The sequence below is a fragment of the Carcharodon carcharias genome, chromosome 2 (assembly GCF_017639515.1).
Source record: "Carcharodon carcharias isolate sCarCar2 chromosome 2, sCarCar2.pri, whole genome shotgun sequence".
Lineage (NCBI taxonomy): Eukaryota > Metazoa > Chordata > Chondrichthyes > Lamniformes > Lamnidae > Carcharodon > Carcharodon carcharias.
In genome coordinates this window covers 230,037,536-230,058,006 of record NC_054468.1, presented here as the reverse complement: position 1 = coordinate 230,058,006, position 20,471 = coordinate 230,037,536, and the positions used below count along the sequence as shown (strand labels likewise).

General features: G+C 44.8%; 1 protein-coding gene across 1 annotated transcript in view; it reads right to left on the bottom strand.

Annotated features, from left to right (window-relative positions):
* Positions 1-1,345: 1,345 nt before the first annotated feature.
* The window catches only part of cd109 (CD109 molecule), a 109,378-nt gene continuing 90,252 nt past the window's right edge, over positions 1,346-20,471 (bottom strand). The window contains exons 30-33 of the mRNA XM_041207702.1: positions 12,830-12,972; positions 5,223-5,379; positions 4,944-5,046; positions 1,346-1,707 (exon numbers count right to left, since the gene is read on the bottom strand). Of these exons, the coding sequence (XP_041063636.1) occupies positions 1,514-1,707; positions 4,944-5,046; positions 5,223-5,379; positions 12,830-12,972 (597 nt within the window). The 3' untranslated portion in view covers positions 1,346-1,513. The remainder of the gene's footprint in view (positions 1,708-4,943; positions 5,047-5,222; positions 5,380-12,829; positions 12,973-20,471) is intronic.

The window sequence follows — 20,471 nt, the reverse complement described above, 5'->3', positions numbered from 1 at the left end:
GAAAGACATAACTAATCATATGGAATGAGGAAGGCAAACCCAGCACTTTGCATCTATTCTTTGCACAGGACACAGACAATCTGCTGCTCCCTGAATTTGTCAATGGCCTATTTGCCTACTCCAAACAAAAAGATAAACCTCAGTGAAATTTCGGAATGGCATTTGAAAGGTAACCAATAAGGAGTTTCAACTTGAAACAATAACCTGGTCTATTCTCTTTTCAGACAATGTTTGTCCTGTTCTGCTAATGAATAGGAGGAGGGAAGTGAGGATAATTTATTTCACACAGTTGAGTTGTAATGATCTAAAAGGGTAGTGGAAGGAGAAGGAATAATAACTGAAAATGGGATTAGATATATACTCTGCAGGGCAACAGGGACAAAGCAGGGCTGAGTGGGATTAATTGGATAGCTCTTTCAAAGGGCTGGCAGGGGCACGATGGGCCGAATGACCTCCATTTGTGCTATAAGTTTCTACAATCTGTAACACTATGCAATTCTCATCGTGCTTATTCCACCCACACTTGTAGGGTGCAGGTTGACCTGTGTGTAATGTTCTCCTTGCCTTGGGTTAACCTGTAGGTAACATGCTTCTCACTGTGTATTTTTGGGCATGAAACACACCTAAAACTAAACTGTGATGACCCAAAACCAGGGTGAGCCCTTGAGTAAGCAGACGCCTGAACAATGGAGACACTTATAAGACTGTTCCACTCAGACAATGTCCACAGCGGCTTTTTGATGAAGAACTGCCAAGGCCCAAGAGGGGAAATCTGATTTCATTCTTGTTTATTATTGATAATCATAGCATCAAGATTTTTTACAGCAGCCGCTCAGCCAGGCCAGAAACCCCACACCATCCCCTTCACAGCCCGCGCACACAATTTGATTATGATTTGCCCAGCGGCGAATTAAAGATTTTTGCAATATTTTTCCTTTTCTCTAATTCCGTTGCGAAGCAGGGCTTGCAAGGGAAAAAACACACACATACACAAAGCAAAGGCAGGAAAGGGGCCGTGAGAGAAAACCAGGGAACTTCACTGGCGATGTGAATATGGAAGCGTGTCAGGTTTCGAAAAGAAGCAAAACAAAGCAAGCTGATCGATCCAAGGATTGTTCCAGCAGTTTGAACATGACCATAACTCAATGAGCGGCTGTAAATTCAGAACATTCGACAGTCTCGCGTTCTCTGAAACCTGGAACTTCAGCACTTGGAGAAGTTAAGTAATACCAGCTGCAACTACAATATCGGAAGGCGAAGGTGGGGGTGGGGAGGTGGGGGGGGGAGGTGGTAAGAGAGGAACATTCACAAAAAATACCCCTTTTACATCCACAAATATACAACACAAGGACAATAAAAAATCATGAACGAGGGTTTACAAAAAGCAGCGTGCTAGGTTACAGTGGTTTCTCAGCCTGATACAAATGTGTTCTTGCCGGTCTTTCTCCCCCTTTCCCATCAAAGCAATAATTATTTCACCGAGAGAGAGAGAGAGAGAGAGAGAGGCGTGAAATTAAGAAAGATTCAGATATGTACCAAGAAGGCACAGTGTCAGTGGAATTTGCTCTCCTAGAGTTGGCAGGGCTGCAGACGGGACTGATACAGCGCCAAATTGTGACCAGCAGAGGCTGCAGTTAAAGCCACAGAAGGTGCATGAGTCTATGTCGGACATCACTTTCGACTTGTACGTCCTTACTGCCCTTCTCCCTGTATTTAAAGCAAAATATGACAATCATTTGTGCCAAATTCCATTTTTAAAAAGCGTGAGAATATCACCAGTCCTAGGATTCCCCCTGAGTCACACACACCACCCCGATTTGGACATGCATCTTGCATTACTTCGTCATGGCTGGGCCTTGGTACCTAACAGCGCCATGTGAGCACCTAGACCACACAGACGCCAGCGGCTCAAGGAGACGGCCCTCCATCTTCTCAAGGGCACCTAGGGATGGGCAACAAATGACGGCTTTGCCAGCAAAGTCCACACCCCAAGGCGAATGAAAAAAAAAATAAAAGGATGGAGTTGAGTTATTTTTTTAAACTAATCATTATAGTAAATGCTCTATTGAGAGAGTAAAATGAAGAACCAAAGCCCCTGGAGCAGGACATCGGCCGAAGGTAACGTATGGGGATTGAAGTAGTTCGATATGTGGTGAGTGTCGTTTTGGGAAGGGCAGTGATTTTGAACATATGACTTGCCAAAGTTCGCCACCGCTGGAAGGTTTTATGCCCTGCTCTGCAGTGAGTTTCATGACGGGGAAGAGCATTTAATTGGGCAGGAGGGCAACGGTGGGGACCCCAGCACCATCCTGCCCCCAGCCCAATTAAGTCCTTGATGGGTAGGCCCACGGACGGCCTTCCCACCCCACTGTCAATTGAGGCCCTTAAGGGGTATTTAATATCCAACTAAGGGCCTCTTCCTGCCGCTGCTGGTGTGAACGTCATACGTGAAACATGACCTGCAAATCTGTGAGGGTTGCTTGTGGTTTCCTGGGGAGTGGTGCAGGGGGGTTGGCGTTTCCTTTGTTCAAAGGGAGCTAGTATCGGGAAGCTGGGGATCCACTGAGAACCACCCGCTGCCCTTCCTGCCAACTCCCTCCTACACTCCACTCTCCCCGCGATCCCTGCTCCATGAAACCCCTCCTGTCATCACGTACCTCTGGCCTGGGTCACCCTGCGATTCCGGGACCCCGCTGGGTGTCATTCCGGCAGCAGCCATCGCCTCCCCGGTTGAGCTGCTGAGCAATAGAGCTGCTGGCCTATGATTGGCCTGCAGTTCTCAGTGATTGGGACTTCCGGCCGAAGGGTCCTGGTCCTGTGGAAGGCCCGCTGCCTTAACTGCCTGATTGGCACTTAATATCAGAGGGCCTTCCTGGAGGAGGCAGTGCGAGTCTCTCGCCAGCTCTGTAACCAGTGGCCGAGCCACCCCACCCCACCCCCCACACCACCCCCCCCCCCCCCCACCCCCACTCCATCACCTCCATAAAATTCCCTTCTCATGTCTGGGTCTATTGTAGACTAATTGATAGAGATTGTTAAGATTATTCAGCAACTCCATTATTTTTGAATAATCTGGCTAGAATGGAAAGCTAGATGGAACTTGGTCTATTTAACAATTCCTAGGGCAGAATTTTATGACCTGCGGGTGGGCACACACCCAACGACCTCAAAATCCTGCTCCTATTATCCTACGGCCAAAGTAAGTAAGAGAGAAGATAAATAAATACGTCTGGTCTTTCACAGTCTATGGGTTGTAGAAGGAATTCAATTCTAACGTTGTTCGGTGGTTATGAGATCTCAGGAAAGAATAAGGGACGAAAAGGAGGATTTGTCTTTCATGCTTGATGTGATTACCCCCAGTTACTAGGCACTATGGAGAGACAAAGGGGACAGAGATCCACTAAGTCAGGGATCTGCTCTTCCTACTTTTTCCAAGAGGCCTTTCTGAATAGGCCAACCTGGGACTGCGTTAGGAAGGCCGCAATTACCCCAGAGGCAATAGTGAGGCCCTCCTTCCCCGATACACTCTTACACTTAAATTCTTCTCATATTGAACAACCTGGATGCTTCCAGGAGCAGGTGGAAGAGGTGTCAAGAGTCACCTTTTGACTTCTCCCTATGGGATCTTTGAACCTTGGGGGCCTTCTAGCAGAAGCTTGAAAGCTGCAATCCCAATGGGCAACATAAGCTGAAGGCCTCTTGAAGCCAGCGGCTACAGTTGTATTTCCAAACCCAGTCATCTAACAGAAGGATGGCCTGCGTCTGGGATGGGTTCAGTCCAGGAATATGGGGCACAAGTGGTCTTGCAGGTGCTGCACATTTTGGTCATTACAGCACCTATGTTGGGGAAACGTGAGGGTGTATGTGTTGGAGGAGGGCATAGGAAACTTTATGTTTGGCTTTTGACAATTCATCCATTCCAAATAAAAATGTCTGAGGGCAATTCATCGCCGGAGTCCACTCCTGTACTCCCTCGAGGCAGACTACAGAATAGCAATGGCAGAGGTCAGCTGTGTTATTTGTATCATTGGTCACATTTACTTTATGACTTGGCCAGACTCAAAGGAAAGGAAAATCAGGAGGGAGCACTTTCTGTTTTAAGTAGCCCCCAGTCTCTGTGTGGAGAACCACAGGACAATAATTATACATTTCGCCTGCGCTGAATTTCTTGGTGTAATGAAGGCCATAATTTCAAGTCTCCTTCTAGACAAATGCAACTTGTGTCCCATTTCAGATCCCTTCATTACAATGGAGAGTGGATCAGCCTCAGGATCTAAGCTAGAGCCATAGAAGACATCAACAGCTGTGGGCTACCATGTTTGCAAAAAGGGACAAAATGAACCTTTAAGAAAAGGAACTGGATCAATATATGGAGTGTGTATTAACACCATTGTGGCAGCCATTACGTTGAAGACAGGGGTGGGTTGCAAAGTAAAAAAGGATTTTATTTTATAGCAAACAACAAACGGAATCTTTTAAATGGAAGCAAAACACTGCCAATGCTGGGAAATTGAAGGAAATACTCAGCGGGGCAGAATCTGTGACTCGCCACCTGTGCAGAGAAAAATAAAGTTCATGACTGGGATTTTCTGGTCCTGAAATTCCAGCCGAAAGTCAATGGACATTTTGCTGGTTCACCAAGTTTTCCGCCCCACCGTGACAGTCCTGGGAAAATCCCGGCCCCATCTTTCAGGTTGACGACCTTGCATTAACATCTAAGTCGATTAAACCGCTAAAGAGAGTCTCTCAGAGACAGCAGGATGATCTCACCAATACAGCGTGTGGAGGATAGCTGCATAATACAAGCTACGGACATAAAATCAACCCCAATCACCCACTGCAGTGCCGGCTCCAGGTATGACAGGGAAATTACTCAACCATCTCTATACTGGCCGGGGATATAGACCCACACCCCAAACCAACCAAATGAATAAACATCTTACCTGGCTCATAATACTCAAACATGCTCACCACAGCATCCTGGGCATGAGCGACTTTGGAATCCCTTATAACTGGGATAGTCACACAAACTTCCGTCTCATTCAACTGGAAAGCAAAAAGACCAAATGATGCTTCTTTGTGAATGCGTCTGAATGCATTTTATACAAGTTCATTCCTAAAATGACAGAGGAAAATCTTTTTTTTTTAAACTTTGAAGTCATTAAAGGTACCAGTCGCGCCCAGATCCTGTGAATAAATGGAAAAGAAAATCTCCAACTCACCGAGTCAAAATACAGATTAACTTTTCCAGCTTCAAACTCCACTTTTTTGATGAGGTCGTTGGTCTGAACACCTTCCATTTCTGGGACAAAGCCACTCAGCATCCCAACTTCCATCAGAACCATTCCCGTGATCGAACTGTTTTCCCCACCTCGATACCTTAAGCAACAGAGGCCAAACAAAACTCGCTCTTAAGTACGCCGCACCTTTCTCCTTCCCCCTTCAAGAGCTGTCCCAGGTGTCTCGCCCATCCAACTACCATATTTCAAGGACATTATATTGAGTGCTATTTTTCAACATTCACTGTCTCTCCCTCAAAAAGAGTGGGATGGGATTGGGGTTGGATACGGGGAAATATTTTCCTCGGTATTTCTTTCCAGGTCTACGAACAAACTGAGAATTACACAAAGTTGAATATAAATATTACTGCGCGTCTTGAGCTGACAGTAGTACATCTAAAGTCTATAAAACCATGATAGCATTCAATGGGAATGGTATTAAGCAACAAAATGCAGGCAGTGTGTTTTGTAGTGGATAGGTAATGCTTGCAGTTCAATAGCTTTGCAGCAACTGATGGCCAAACGTCTATAAAGTAGAGATTGGATCACCTAACTTCTCATATGATGACGTAACACACTTATACCGTATCCCTGGGAGTGCTAGTCTGTTAAATTGGTGTTAACTCATTAAAAATAAAGGGTGCGTGTAGGAACAGATGCAATGGGACATAGCTGGAGTGCCTTACATGTTCAGACATAAGAACATGAGAAATAGGAACAGGGGTAGACCATTCGGCCCCTCAAGCCTGCTCCCCATTCAATAAGATCATGGCTGATCTTCCCGTGTTTCGATTTCCACATTCCACATCTAACCCTGACAAGCTTTGATTCCCTTGCCGAAGAAGAATTTATCTACAGAAAATGCTGGAAAAACTCAGCAGGTCTGACAGCATCTGTAGAGAGAGAAAGACAGAGTTAATGTTTCGAGTCCGTATGACTCTCCTTCAGAGTTCCAAAGAAGAGTCATACGGACTTGAATCATTAACTCCGTCCTTCTCTCCACAGATGCTGTCAGACTTGCTGAGTTTTTCCATCATTTTTTGTTTTTGTTCCAGATTTCCAGCATCCACAGCATTTTGCCTTTATATAAGAATCTATCTACCTCTGCCTTAAAAATATCCAATGACCCCGCCTCCACCACCTTCTGAGGCAGAGAGTTCCAAAATCGCACAACCCTCAGAGAAAAAAATTCTCCTTCTACAAAGGCAACCCCTAATTTTAAAACAGTGCCCCCTAGTTCTGGATTCACCCACAACAGGAAACAACCTTTCTACATCCATCTTGTCAAGGCTGTTCAGGATCTTGTGTACCTCAATCAAATCACCCCCCACTCTTCTAAACTCCAATGGAAACAAGCCCAGTCTGTCCAACCTTTCCTCATAAGACAACCCACTCATTCCAGGTATCAATCTAGTAAACCTCCTCTGAACCGCCTCCAATACATTTACATCCTTCCTTAAATAAGGAGACCAAAACTGCAAACAGTATTTGAGATGCGGTGTCACCAATGCCCTGTAAAACTGAAGCATAACATCCTTACTTTTATGTTCAATCCCTCTTGTAATAAAGGATAGCATTCCATTAGCCTTCTTAATTACTTGCTGTACCTGCAACTTTTTGTGACTCATGTACTAGAACACCTGGATCCCTCTGCACCTCAGAATTATGCATCCGTTCTCCAGTTAAGTAATACTCTGCTTTTTTGTACTTCCTGCCAAAGTGAACAACTTCACATTTTCCCACATTAAACCCCATTTGCTAAATCTTTGCCCATTCATTCAACCGATCTATATCCATGAACTTTTAAAGGAAGAAGAGACTTCGCTTTTATATAAAAGCATAAAAATTTGAGAACTGGGAGCAGGAGTAGGCCAGCTCCACGATTCAATAAGATAATGGCTTATCTTCAATTGCAAATCCCCTTTCCAATACTCCTTGATCTCCTTAGTGTCCATAAAAAAAGCCTCATCTACCCTGACTAGGAATTGAACTTAGGCTGTGGCAGTGAATCTAACTTCTAACCATAGTGCATTGCATAAGCTCAGGATGACCCAAACCTTTATAGCAAATGAAATATTTTAAAAGTAGCAACAAACTCATAATGTGGCTCATTTATGCTTGCTAGAAGTGACATTCATTGATATCTAAGGGCCTGTCCTCTGCAAACAAAAGGAATATGATAAAGCCTTGCCTAAAGGAAACGTAATGCTGATGCTGGAAACCTGAAATAAAAACAGAAAAGGCTGGAAAAACTCAGCAGGTCTGACAGCATCTGTGGAGAGAGAAACAGAGTTAATGTTTCGAGTCCATATGACTCTTCTTCAGAGTTAAAGAGAAGTAGAAATGTGATGGATTTTACTGTTTTAAGAGGGGGTGAAGCAGGTGAGACAAGTTAGAAAGTCAGGGATAGGTGACAGCTAAGGAGAGATTGACAAAGATGTCATGGGCACAAGACAAAGGGAGCGTTAATGGTAGTTGTAGAGGCTAAAGAAGATGCTGATAGTGACATAAGGGTAAGCAGAGGGTGTTAACAGCAGAAAAAGGATCAGCACTCTGTGATAGTAAAACATAAAAACAAGTGACAGATGACCCTGTGGGGAGAGGGTGGGGGAAAAAGGATTTTAAAAAATGAACAAAGAAATGAAAGAATAAGATGAATTATTTTAAAAATTGAATAAATAAAAATAAAATCAAATAGATAAATAAATAATTTTTTTTAAAAGTTGCTTTTTTTAAAAGTGCCAAAATGAAGGGGAGAGTTCATGACTGAAGTTGTTGAACTGAATGTTAAGTCCGGAAGGTTGTGAGGTGCCTAATCAGAAGATGAGATGCTGTTCCTCCAGTTTGCATTGGGCTTCCTTTTATGAATTACCCAGAGGCTTGGGGAGCCTATAGTTCCCTGCCATTTTCTCCATGGCAAAGCCTTGGCCTATCAGAGCTGTCATGCCAACCAACCAGTGCCCTTTTCCCCTGTAGCATAAATTGTGATCATTTGAAATTTGTCATTCTTGCATTTGTCCTGATGAGTGCAAGAGAAAACGTTTTGGTAACATGGCCCTCCTTTCAGAAATAATTTAGAAGTATTGTATTCACATAGATATCTACCACTATAGTTCTGTTGAAAAGTCATACGGACTCGAAACATGAACTGTGTTCCTTCCGTAAGAGGCTGTCAGACCTGCTGTGTTTTTCCAGATATTTTTGTTTTTGCTTTGGATTTCCAGCATCTGCAGTTTTTTTGCTTTTTACTATATTTTTGCTGTTTCTCAGGTACTCAGAGTAGTGAAGGAGGACTGCAGAAGATCCATGTCTGTCTCAACACAAGGAATCTCACTGGGGCACAATGGAGCTTGCCAGTTAATCAGCAAACCCTGAAACGTTTGGTTGTACACCCATGGTGCAGCCACATGCTAAAATTAATAAGGAACAGCCATTGAAGAAATGCTTGATGACTCGGTTGATAAATCACAAGATAAGTTCAACAAAGAGCCAACTCCCCAGTGTGTTCCTATTACAGCTATTCAGCTGTTTGTCAAGTCAAGGCCTGGACCTTAGCCATTGTTCCTGGCAATTTGTTGTAAGTGTTGATCACCAAGGTGATGCTCTCAACACTGCCAATTTTTGACTGTCATACAGAAATTGATGGTTCTTTCTGCTCAGGAGGCTAACCGCCCTTATAACAATAACCCTTTGTAATGACTTGACATACCGGACAGGTTTCAATTTGAAACAGATAACTTCATCGCAGAGAGCTTTTCAGATGCTACATGCTTGAACCAGGTCCTCGACAAGAAGCCCCGCCCCCTGGATTACCTTGAGCTTAGGGCTCATTGGACGAAGACTGCAAGCTCAACCATGTGACCCCTGAATGGCAATAGGAAAGGCTAAAACTTCAGTCGTTACACCCTCGTACTGATATCCTTATGAAACGCTATTGTTTCTTATGATGTTCTAATTAATTCTTCTCCTATATACTCCCTCTTTACCATCCTTCCTTATTCCTATCATTAACCTCCTCTACTTTTTGAGCACCTGCTCTAGTTTTTTTTTCATTAATATTACAATTGCTCTAGAAAATTGTAGGTGGATGGGTGACCTAATAGAGGTCTTTAGAATTATGACAGAGTTCAATGGGTAGGCCTAGGGAAGGTGGTCCCATCTGTAAGGGGGGACCAGAATTTGGGGACAGAAATATGAGATAGTCACTAATAAATCCAATAGGGAATTCAGGAAAAATTTCTTTAACCCAGAATGTGGAACTTGTTACCAAAAGGAGTAACAGAAGTAAATAGCATAGATACATTTAAGGGGAAACTAAGCAAACAGGACCAAGTATCCCACTTGATTGGCACCCCATCCACAAACGTTCACTCCCTCCATCACCGACGCACAGTAGCAGCAGTGTATACCATCTACAAGATGCACTGCAGGAACTCACCAAGGCTCCTTAGACAGCACCTTCCAAACTGAAATCCGCTACCACCTAGAAGGACAAGGGCAGCAGATAGATGGGAACACCACCACCTGGAAGTTCCCCTCCAAGTCACTCACCATCCTGACTTAGAAATATATTGCCGTTCCTTCACTGTCACTGGGTCAAAATCCTGGAACTCCTTCCCTAACAGCACTGTGGGTGTACCTACACCACCTGGACTGCAGCGATTCAAGAGGCAGCTCATCACCACCTTCTCAAGAACAATTAGGGATGGGCAATAAATGCTGGCCTAGCCAGCGATGCCCACATTCCGTGAATGAATTTTTAAAAATACATGAGGGGGAAAGGAATAAAAGGATGTGCTGATAGGGTGAGATGAACTACTGGGTGGTAAGAGGGTTGTGTGCAGTATAAATGCCAGCATGGGCTAGTTGGACTGAATATCATGTTTTGTGTTATTAATTCCACATGATCCTCCCAGAATTTCTTCTTCCATTCTAATTGTTTTCTAACTTCTTTTCTCAACCATCGCTTCCTGAAATGATGAGTAACATCTTTTTTTTTAGAAATTGAATATACTTAGTCTTTACCTTTACTATCTCCTTTTAAAAATATCCCAATGTTATTCTCCACTCTTTTCAGCTAATTTCTCCCTCCCACCTCACCTCAGTTAACTCACTTCTCATTTCTCAAGTCCATCCAAATCCACTGGATGGTGAACAGGAGCATGATCCCAAACTGATTCCTCCCCTTCCCCTCCCAGGAATGTTAAGGTTTATTATACCACCTCCCCAACTAAGATCAGTTAACTCGTTAGAGGTAATGGCCCAGATCTTCCGATTGGGATCGCAACCCATATTTCTGACCATGATCTGACAACAGGGCCGTAACTTCCGAACTCCCCAGGGTTGGATTTTGGGGGCATCCCAAAGATGTGCTAAGGAATCCCTCTCGGAGGTTCCCAGGTAAGGGTTTGCATGGCAATAGCTCAGAAGTGCAACTTTCCTCTGGACAATTGCCCTGCATTTGGAACCTCTAAAAATGCGACTTAAATCGCAAACTTTGGATGGTTCCACCAGAGTTCCACCAATAATTACACAGAAAAAGTTAGAAGAATTGAAACCTCTTCTAACTTCTACCCCCACAAGAACCCCCAACACTCCCAACCCCCACCCCCCATGGGACATCCTGCACACCTCCGATCCCTCCCACAAGACTCCTCCCATACCCTCAACCACCCCCCACAAGGATTCTTCCCGACGCAGGCCCACACTCTCCCCGAACTCTGATTGCCACCGTGAGCCCCGACCCCCAACAACCTCTTCACCGCAACCAGTGTCCCCCCCCACCCCAAACACCACGCCTCCCCCCCCCCCCTCAACCACCCAGCCTCCGGCCCCACCACCCCATGCCTTCAATAGTAGACAGGGAAGACCTCTTTCTCCTAGTGGAGAGGTCAATTACCAGGGGGCATAGATTTAAGGTGATTGGTAGCAGGATTAGAGGGGACATGAGGAAAAACGTCTTCATCCAGAGGGTGGTGGGTGCCTGGAATTCACTGCCTGGTTTGGTGATGGAGGCAGAAGCCCGGAACTCATTTAAAAAACACCTGGATCTGCACCTGAAGTGCTGTAAGCTGAAGGCTATGGATCATGCGCGACAAGGTGCGATTAGAATGGGCAGCTGGTTTCTTAATTTTTATTTTTTGGCTGGCGCAGACACGATGGGCTGAATGGCCACTTTCTGTACCGTAACCTTTCAATGGGCAGGAGCTTCCGGCCAGTGAGCGGGGGCGGGGCCTGCTCACTGACGCGTAAAATGGTGCGGGATGATGTCTGGTGGAACTCCCAACGTCACCCCGCGTCATTTCCATTTTCAGGTTGGCGGGGGTGCAGCCGAGTTAGCTGTACGTCCCCTGACCTGTCAAGGCCTATTGGGGCCATTGAAAAACTAATTAAGGTCATTAATGGACCTGCCCGTCCAACCTTAAGGTTGTCGGGCAGGCTGGGAGCACTGGCGGGAATTAGAAAAAGCATTAAACCTCGGGCGGGATGAGGTTTCATGAGGGTAGTTAAATTTTTATCCAATCTTTCAATAAAAGTGATGGACATGTCCCAGCTCATGTGACAATGTCACATGAGGAGACATGTCAGGGAAATTTTTCTTATCATTATTAAAAATTTTAATTCCAAACTGATCTCCCTGAGGCAGCACTTAGCCTCAGGGAGATCTGTAAACTCTTTCGTGCGCATGCGTGAAAGAGCACACTCCCGACTGAGGGAATCCCACCACCACCCCCCCCCCACCCCCCCCCCCCATCACCCACACTTCCGAGTGGACGTCATTCTGGGTGGGCCTTTAATTGGTCCGTCCACATAAAATGGCGGCACACCCCCAATCGGGGTCGCCGAATGAAGGTGTGCTTGCCCATGCCTTCCCCCCCCCCAACGGGGGGAAAACTTTTCCCTATGTTTCTGTGGTTCTAAGTAGACATAAGAAGATAAAACATATGAATTCGGAGCAGGGGGTAGACAATTCAGCCCATTAAGCCTGCTCTGCCAATCAATAAAATCATGGCTGATCTGACTGTGGTCTTAACTCCGCTTTCCTGCCTGTCACCACCCGCCCCCGCCCCCCGCAATAACCCTTAACTCCCTTGTCAATCAAAAATCTGTCTAATTCAGCCTTGAATATATTCAATGATCCTAACCCTCCACTGCTCGCCGAGGGAGCGAATTCCAAACACTAACAGCCTTCCGAGAGAGGAAATTCCTCCTCATCTCCGTCTTAGATGGGAGACCCCTTTTTCCTGAAACTGTGCTCCCTAGTCCTAGAATCCTCCCCCCAATGAGTGGAAGTGTCCTCTCAGCATCTCAGGGCGATGAAGGATGGGCAATAAATGAAGTCCTTTTGAAGTGCGGACACCGTTATGCTGAAAGGAACATGGTAGCCAATTTGCTCACAGCAAGCTCCCACCAACAGCCATGTGATAAATTATTAGATAATCTCAGGGTCCTTAACCAGCAGAAGCAATTAGTTCATTCACCGCCTTGGCAGCCATGTCACGTTCCAAGGATGAATGGATGAATTGAAAAAAAATCCGAGTTATGGTTACCTGGTACAGATATGCAGTGTTACGTGATCCAGGTCATCCTTATCATCCAAAATGTCAACATCCAAATCAAACACCTCCTGCGACTCCACAGATCGACGCCTCTTCGATGCAACTTTGCTTTCCAGATTGAAGAGAATATTAAGCTAGCAAAACAAAATCCAGCAACAAATTTACACTCCGGTTAAACTTTGCCTCTTGCTACTTGTTAGGACACGTGTTCCGGTTTACATGTACTCCTTTCAATTAAATATACTGCTTTTGCTGCTCGTAATGGTGTCACAGTGGGGAGACCAAACCAAAGGTTGAGTGATAGCTTTCCTGAAAATCTCCATTCAGCTCGCCAGTGTAATCTCAAGTTTCTGGTTGGTGACATTTTAATTCTCTGACCCACACCCACACTGATCTCAATGTCTTTGGCCACTCACATATTTCTAACAGCTCCAAGAATAGCACCTCATTTTTCAATTAAGCACATTACAATTTTCCAGATTTAGCACTGTGTTCAATCATTTTAGTTCATAACCACTGCTCCCATTTTTTTTGGACAGCATCTGCTGGTGATGATTTTGCTGTTGCCATTCACACCAGCATTTCCAGCATTTTCTGTTTTTTATTTCAGGTTTCCAGTCACCACAGTAATCTGCTTTTGTTCTGTCACAGTTTCCATATCACTTATACCATTTTCACCCAAACTGTATTGTGTACAATTATATGGAAATGTAATATTTGCTACATTACAGATGTGACAACACTCATTGGTTGCAAAGTGCCTTGGAATGTCTTGAGGTTATAAACGCAAGTTCTTTCTATAGAGGAATGTACAGGACTGGAGGGCAAAAACTATCTGTTGATTCCAAGGATCAAAAAACTCCAAAGTAGCAGAATGGTTTGTGGTGACACTCCCCGTACACAGAAAGAGTTTAACAACTACTTAATACTAGATGTTTGTCTTAAGCATGTCCTGATACAATGCTGCGAAGTTAGTTCACTGTTGTGTCTCTGATAACAGATTTAGGAGAGAGTTCATCACCTAACTTCCAACATGATACAGATGTTGTGGTTGCTCAAAATCCAGGAAGTCCCGACATTTCTTTTGTGCGATAAAAATGCAACAAGCTTGTTCAACGAGGGAAATCTCATGGCAGCAGCAAATGGAAAAGCTACAAAAAGTACAGCTTTGAAATATCAGTAAAGCAAAGAAGTCGTTCCAAGGTTTCCAAAAAAACAAGTTGAAGGACAGGAGAAGCTTTGTTTATTTAAAAAAATCCTTTACAAAACATTCATCTTGTTCTAAGTTGCAATTTTTCCTAACCTTTCTAACTTTTTGATAAATATTATTCTATAACTGTATTCTCTTGCTCCAAAGTCATTCTCTTTTTCAATATTAACTTAAGAAATTCACTTGAAACTTTAGATAAGCTCTGCTATGATGCCCTGTTGGTTTAGGATCACTCTCTCTCTCATGTGATTATCTAGCTACCCCTTAAATACATCTATACTATTCACTGCAAACATTCCTTGCAGTACGGAGTTCCACATTGTCACCACTCCCTGGGTAACCAAGTTTCCTTCAATTCCCTATTGAATATAATGGTAACTGTCTTATATTTATTTGGTCTGCTACAATTGGTTTGGAGGTCATGTGGTGGAGTGTGTAGCTTCCCTGCTTCTGAGCCAGAAGCTTGGGGTTCATGTCCCAACACCAGGGCCATGGAAGGTGCATTTATAAAATGGCCAACAGGTTGAGTATCAACCTGTAAATACTTCCAATGTACACCTGCAGGTGGTAAGAGTGGGAGAGATTCCTGGTCAGCCGTGTGATGGAAAGAAAGTTGGATCCTCTACCATCACTATCCATAGCTCCAGACTACAACGTACATGTAAAAGTGTGTATTGCCATAGCAACTGCAATTCCTTGAGGAGATCAGTCGGCTAGATAGTCAGTAAGGATCAAACTGGTGCCAACAGCAGAGGGTTTGATCCATGTTCCGGCAGGGGTGTAATCAGGACCTGTCTCCTTGCCCTACCGGTGGTGGAGGTCGTGGTGGTGGGGCTCAGACCTGCCATCAGGCAGAAAGCCAAAGAAGATGACTATTGGTCTCCCCCAATCAGTAGAAACATCCTTGGGGCCTGATTTTAACTTTGCGCAAGTGGATGGATTTTGAATGAGTTCAAATCCTCTCTGTGCCTGCCCTATATGAAAGCACTGGATATTGCAAAGGCTATGGGCCCTGACAATATTCTGGCAATAGTACTGAAGACTTGTGCTCCAGAACTTGCCACGTCCTTAGCCAAGCTGTTCCAGTACAGCTGCAACGCAGGCATCCACCCAGCTATGTGGAAAATTGCCCAGGTATGTCCTATACACAAAAAGCAGAACAATCCAACCTGGCCTAATCACTGCCCCACTAGCCTACTTTCGATCATCAGTAAAGACTTTGAAGGGGTCATCAACAGTACTATCAAGCAGCGTTTGCTTAGCAATAACCTGCTCACTGATGGTCAGTTTGGGTTCGTCCAGGTCCACTCAGCTCCTGGCCTCATTACAGCATTGGTTCAAACATGGACAAAACAGCTTAACTCCTGAGATGAGGTGAGAGTGACTGCTCTTGACATCAAGGTGGCATTTGACCGAATGTGGCATCATGGAGACCCAGCAAAACTGGAGTCAGTGGGAACCAAGGGAAAAAACTCTGCTGGTTGGAGTCATACCTAACACAAAGGAAGATGGTTGTGGTTGTTGAAAGTCAGTCATCCCAGCTCCAGGATACCACTGCAGGAGTTCCTCAGGGTAGTGTCCTAGGCCCAACCATCTTCAACTGCTTCATCAATGACCTTCCTCTCATCATAAGAAGTGGGGATGTTCACTGATGATTGCACAATGTTCAGCACCATTCACGACTCCTCAGATACTGAAGTGGTCCCTGTCCAAATGCAACAAGAACTGGACAATATCCAGGCTTGGGCTGACAAGTGGCAAGTAACATTCATGCCACACAAGTGGCAGGCAATGATCATCTCCAACAAGAGAGAATCCAACCATCGCCCCTTGACATTCATTGGCATTACCATCACTGGTTCCCTCACTATCAACATCCCTGGGGTTACCATTAACCAGAAACTGAACTGGACTAGCCATATAAACACTGTGGCTACAAGAGCTGGTCAGAGGCTAGGAATCTTGTGACGAGTAACTCACCTCCTGACTCCCCAAAGCTTGTCCACCATCTTCAAGGCACAAGTCAGGATTGTGATGGAATAGTCTCCACTTACCTGGATGAGTGCAACTCCCACAACACTCAATAAACTTGATGCCATCCAGGACAAAGCAGTCCACTTGATTGGCACCACATTCACAAACATTCACTCTCTCCACCACCAACGCACATGGTAGCAGTGTGTACCATCTACAAGATGCACTGCAGGAATTCACCAAGACTCCTCCTTCGACAGCACCTTCCAAACCCATGACCTCTAGAAAGACAAGGGCAGCAGATGGATGTGAATACCATCACCTGGAAGTTCCCCTCCAAGTCACTCACCATCCTGACTTGGAAATATATCACCGTTCCCTCACTGTCGCTGGGACAAAATCCTGGAACTCCCTCCCTAACAGCACTGTGGGTGCGCCTACATCTCTTGGACTGCAGCGGTTCAAGATTAGCAGCTCACCACCACCTTCTCAAAGGCACATGCAGGAGTCAGTAGTGCGCCCGCCAACAATTAAGTGGGCAATTAAGCCCATTAATGATGCAATTAACAGCGATTTTATGTGGCCCACCCAAATTCATGGGCCATTCTCCCAGGCGGCATTCACATTTTTACTCAAACCTCGATCCGGGTGGGGGCGGGGGGGGGGATGAAGGGCCAGAATTTTGCCCTTGGCAGGCGGGCTCGGTGAGGGTAAGCAGGAAGCCAACTGCCACCCGCGATCGGGGCTGGAGCGTGATTTCACACTGGCAGGCCAATTAAAGCCCGCTCAGCGTGAAATGCGAGGGGTAGCGCTCAGCGCTGCCTGTGCCGGTCTCCCCCGGAGGCCGAGCAGGGCAAGCGAACTTCACGCATGCTGCCTCAGGGAGATGAAGCATTTTTTTTTAAATAATGAGAATTTGAAGAATGTAATAAAACATGTCGCCTCACGTGACTCTGTCACATCAGCAGGGCCATGATGTTAATTGAATTTTAAAACATTTATTTCGTTGTTATTTGCTTTTGGAAACCTCATCCCGCCCGTGGATGAGGTTTCCAAAAAAAATGCAAAGGTCGCTTGGCCTTTGACCTGGGCAGTGAAAAGTTTCATTGATTGATTGATTGTTTAATGGCCTTAACAGGCCTTTTAATTATCAGCAGGTGCGCTGCCGATTCCGGCGCATGCCCGCCAACCGAGCTATTGCGTGACTGCGCCTTGACGTCAGTACGCTCGGCCGACATCAACGCGCGTCATTTTCACACACAAGCGGGTTGGGCGCCTGCCAAGCTAAAAATTTTGCACCGAATTCTCCATGCGGAAATAACGCGAAGAGATATCTGCGACGGACTCTTTCTGAGGTAGGCTTTCAGGTGCTCGGTTGTGTTGCATGGACATGTTTTGCAAAACTTTTGTCACTTTCTTTATTCCGTGGGAGTCTGCAGCTCCCAGGGGCAGCTGTCTGCCCTTGGGGAGCACACTAGAAGCTCTCACCCACAGTTAGGTCGGTGCCCACCCTCCTCCTACCACCACCCCGGCAGTGCTGAGCAGCTCTCAGTGTGCATTTCATGCTGGCTGGGCTGGCAATTAATTGGGCAACCGGCGTGAAATTGCAGTGGGGGGCCGATCGCAATCGGTGGCCCATTTCCCGTCCGCTTCCGGTCCCAACGAACGAAAAATTCAGACCATGGTGGTTATACCTGCTCAAGTCTATTTTCCTGCATTTATAACCTCAGTTAATCCAGTGCAAAGAATGTATTGCTCATTCTCCTCAGCTTGTTAGCTAAGTCTCAAGGCAAGGCATTCATAGGTTTAGGATGTTATGACTTGTTCACAAAAGTAATCTAAGAGCTGAAGTAATCTAGGGTCTCCTGTCCTCCTTGTAGCTACCCTTACCAGGAGATCTGTTGTCATGGCATGTCACGCTCATCTATTTTGTGTCATCCTCACACATCCTCTGTAGCTCATCTGCAACCGCTCTGTGACATCCATCATCCAACTATACCTAGGTCAATCCCTCTTTCTGCTGCCCTCTATTTTGCCCTCCAGAAGAGATCTCTGTAGGTTTTCAGCTCTGATCAAACGACCAAAATATTGACATCTTTTCTGGATGTCACTTTTTAGAGTTCTTGTCATTTCAAGCACTTCTTCCTTTGTCTCCTGGTCTGTGTATGGAATTTTAAACATACACCAAAGCATCCACATTTCAAAGGCCTCTATTTTCTTCATAGGTCTTTACTTATTGCCCAGGTTTCTGAGGCAGACAAGAATGTCGCATCTTATGAATTTGTTCCTTGTCGCAAGCTTGAGTTCTCCTGTTGTTAACACATCCTTCACAAAATTACTTCTGTCCGTCTCTATCCTCCTTCTAATTTCAGCATCACATTGACCATCTTTTGTTATCATTCGTCCTAAATAGACAAACTTATCAATTTGTTCCAGTGTGACACCATCCACTTCAATCTCCAATCCAGCTTCTTCCAATGTATTCCTTCTAACTACCATTGTTCTTGTTTTTTTGATGTTCATAACAAACCATTTCCTAAAGTTACAGGTTTTCCCTAATCTATGACATTTAGTAGGGCCTCTTTTGACTTTGCAAGTAACGCTGTGTCCTAAGTGTACCACAAGTTTGTTATGTTCTTGCCTCCAATTTTTACTCCTGGAAATACATCTGACTCTCAATATTTGTTCTGTGTACAGGTTGTATAATTTTGACAACTATCCTGTTGTACTCCTCTCCTCACTTGAAACATATCTATTTGTCCATCCTCTAGCCTGATGCTCACTATTTTGGAGTAGAAGGTATAAAGAAAAGCAATAAGCGTAACCCACACTCTGCATCTTTCTCTACCAAACATCTATCTAACTTTCTCATTAATCAGCCAATAACCATCTCTATTGTCCCCACCATCTCCTCAGGCAGTCTCTTCAACATCTCTCCATCCTTGACATAAAATTTGAATTTGGATCTTAGGCTCCTTTCTTCTGACCTTGGGCCATGTTGTAATGTAGACAATGACTATGCCATTGATAAGCTGCTGTGGTGCAGTCTCATTGAATGAAAGGCTGCTTGGGGACAGGGCAATCCTCCAACCCACATCCACAGCATTCGATCTTGGTCAAGTAACGTCTTGATTTTAAAATTCTCACCCTTGTTTTCAAATCCCTCCAAGTCCTTGCACCTCCCTATCTCTGTAATCTCCTCCAACCCCACAACCCTCCGAGATGTCTGGTCTCATATAATTCTGGCCTCTTGTGCATTCTCAATTACTCCAATTGCTCCAGCACTGGTGGCCGTGCCTTCACTTGTCTGGGCCCTAAGCTCTGGATTTCATTCCCTAAGCCTCTTCCCCTCTCTACTTCACTTTCCTTTAAGATGCTCCTTAAAATCTCTGACCAAGTTTTTGGCCATCTGATCTAATATTTTCTTATGTGACACGGTGTCATACTATGTTTTAAAAGTTAAAGGCACTATGTAAATATAAGTTGCTGTGTTGTTGTTGTAGGGAAACGCTTTCAGCTCCAAGAACAGCCTTACAATTGGAATCACACAGCACAGCAGGCCATTTGGTCCACTTGCACTCTGCAAGGCACATTGATTATAATGCGGCCTCCTGTAATCACCCACTCTGCGATTTGCTGTTTGAGGGGCCTATGATAACAAATCCAATTAGCGTCATAAAACCGAGAGCACGGAAGGAGGCCATTCAGCCTATTGAGCTTGGGTCAGCTCTTTGAAAGAGCTACCTAATTAGTCCCACTCCCCATTGTAAACGTTTTCCAAATCAAGTGTTTATCCAATTCTCTTTTGCGAGTTCAATTGAATCTGCATCCACCATTCTTCCAGGCAGTGTGACCATAATTCTTATATATTTAGATTACATTGATATGCAAAATGTGGAAAAGACAGCTGCTTTCCTTTGTCGGCGTCTCACTAACAAAAGTGGCAGCTTTAAAACACGTGGAATTCTGAGAATTTGTTTCTGGTAATGGCTCAGAAATCATAAAGACAAACAATCACGCTTCTGTTTTCCATTAAAGGAGGAATTTCAATGTCCTAAATGATAGAATTATACAATGACAAATTAAATCCTGAGAGAAAAATATAATCAATATAGCAATCAATAAATTATCATTATCCCAGTGGGACAATATCTGAATGGCAGCCCGAAGCATTGCACTTCCCTCTGAACCGTTTGGAGGCAGCCCTATCACATTGTTATCTCGGGACTCGCCTACTCCAATGCATTCCTGGCTGCTCTCCCACATTCTAGCCTCCATAAGCTTGCGGTCATCCAAAACTCTGCTGTTTGTGTTTTAACTTGCAGCAAGCCCCCTTTCCTTATCACCCCTTGTACTCACTGACCTACATGAGCTCCCAGTCAAGCAACGTCTTGATTTTAAAATGCTCATCCTTGTTACTGAATCCCTTCCTGGCCTCACCCTTCCCTA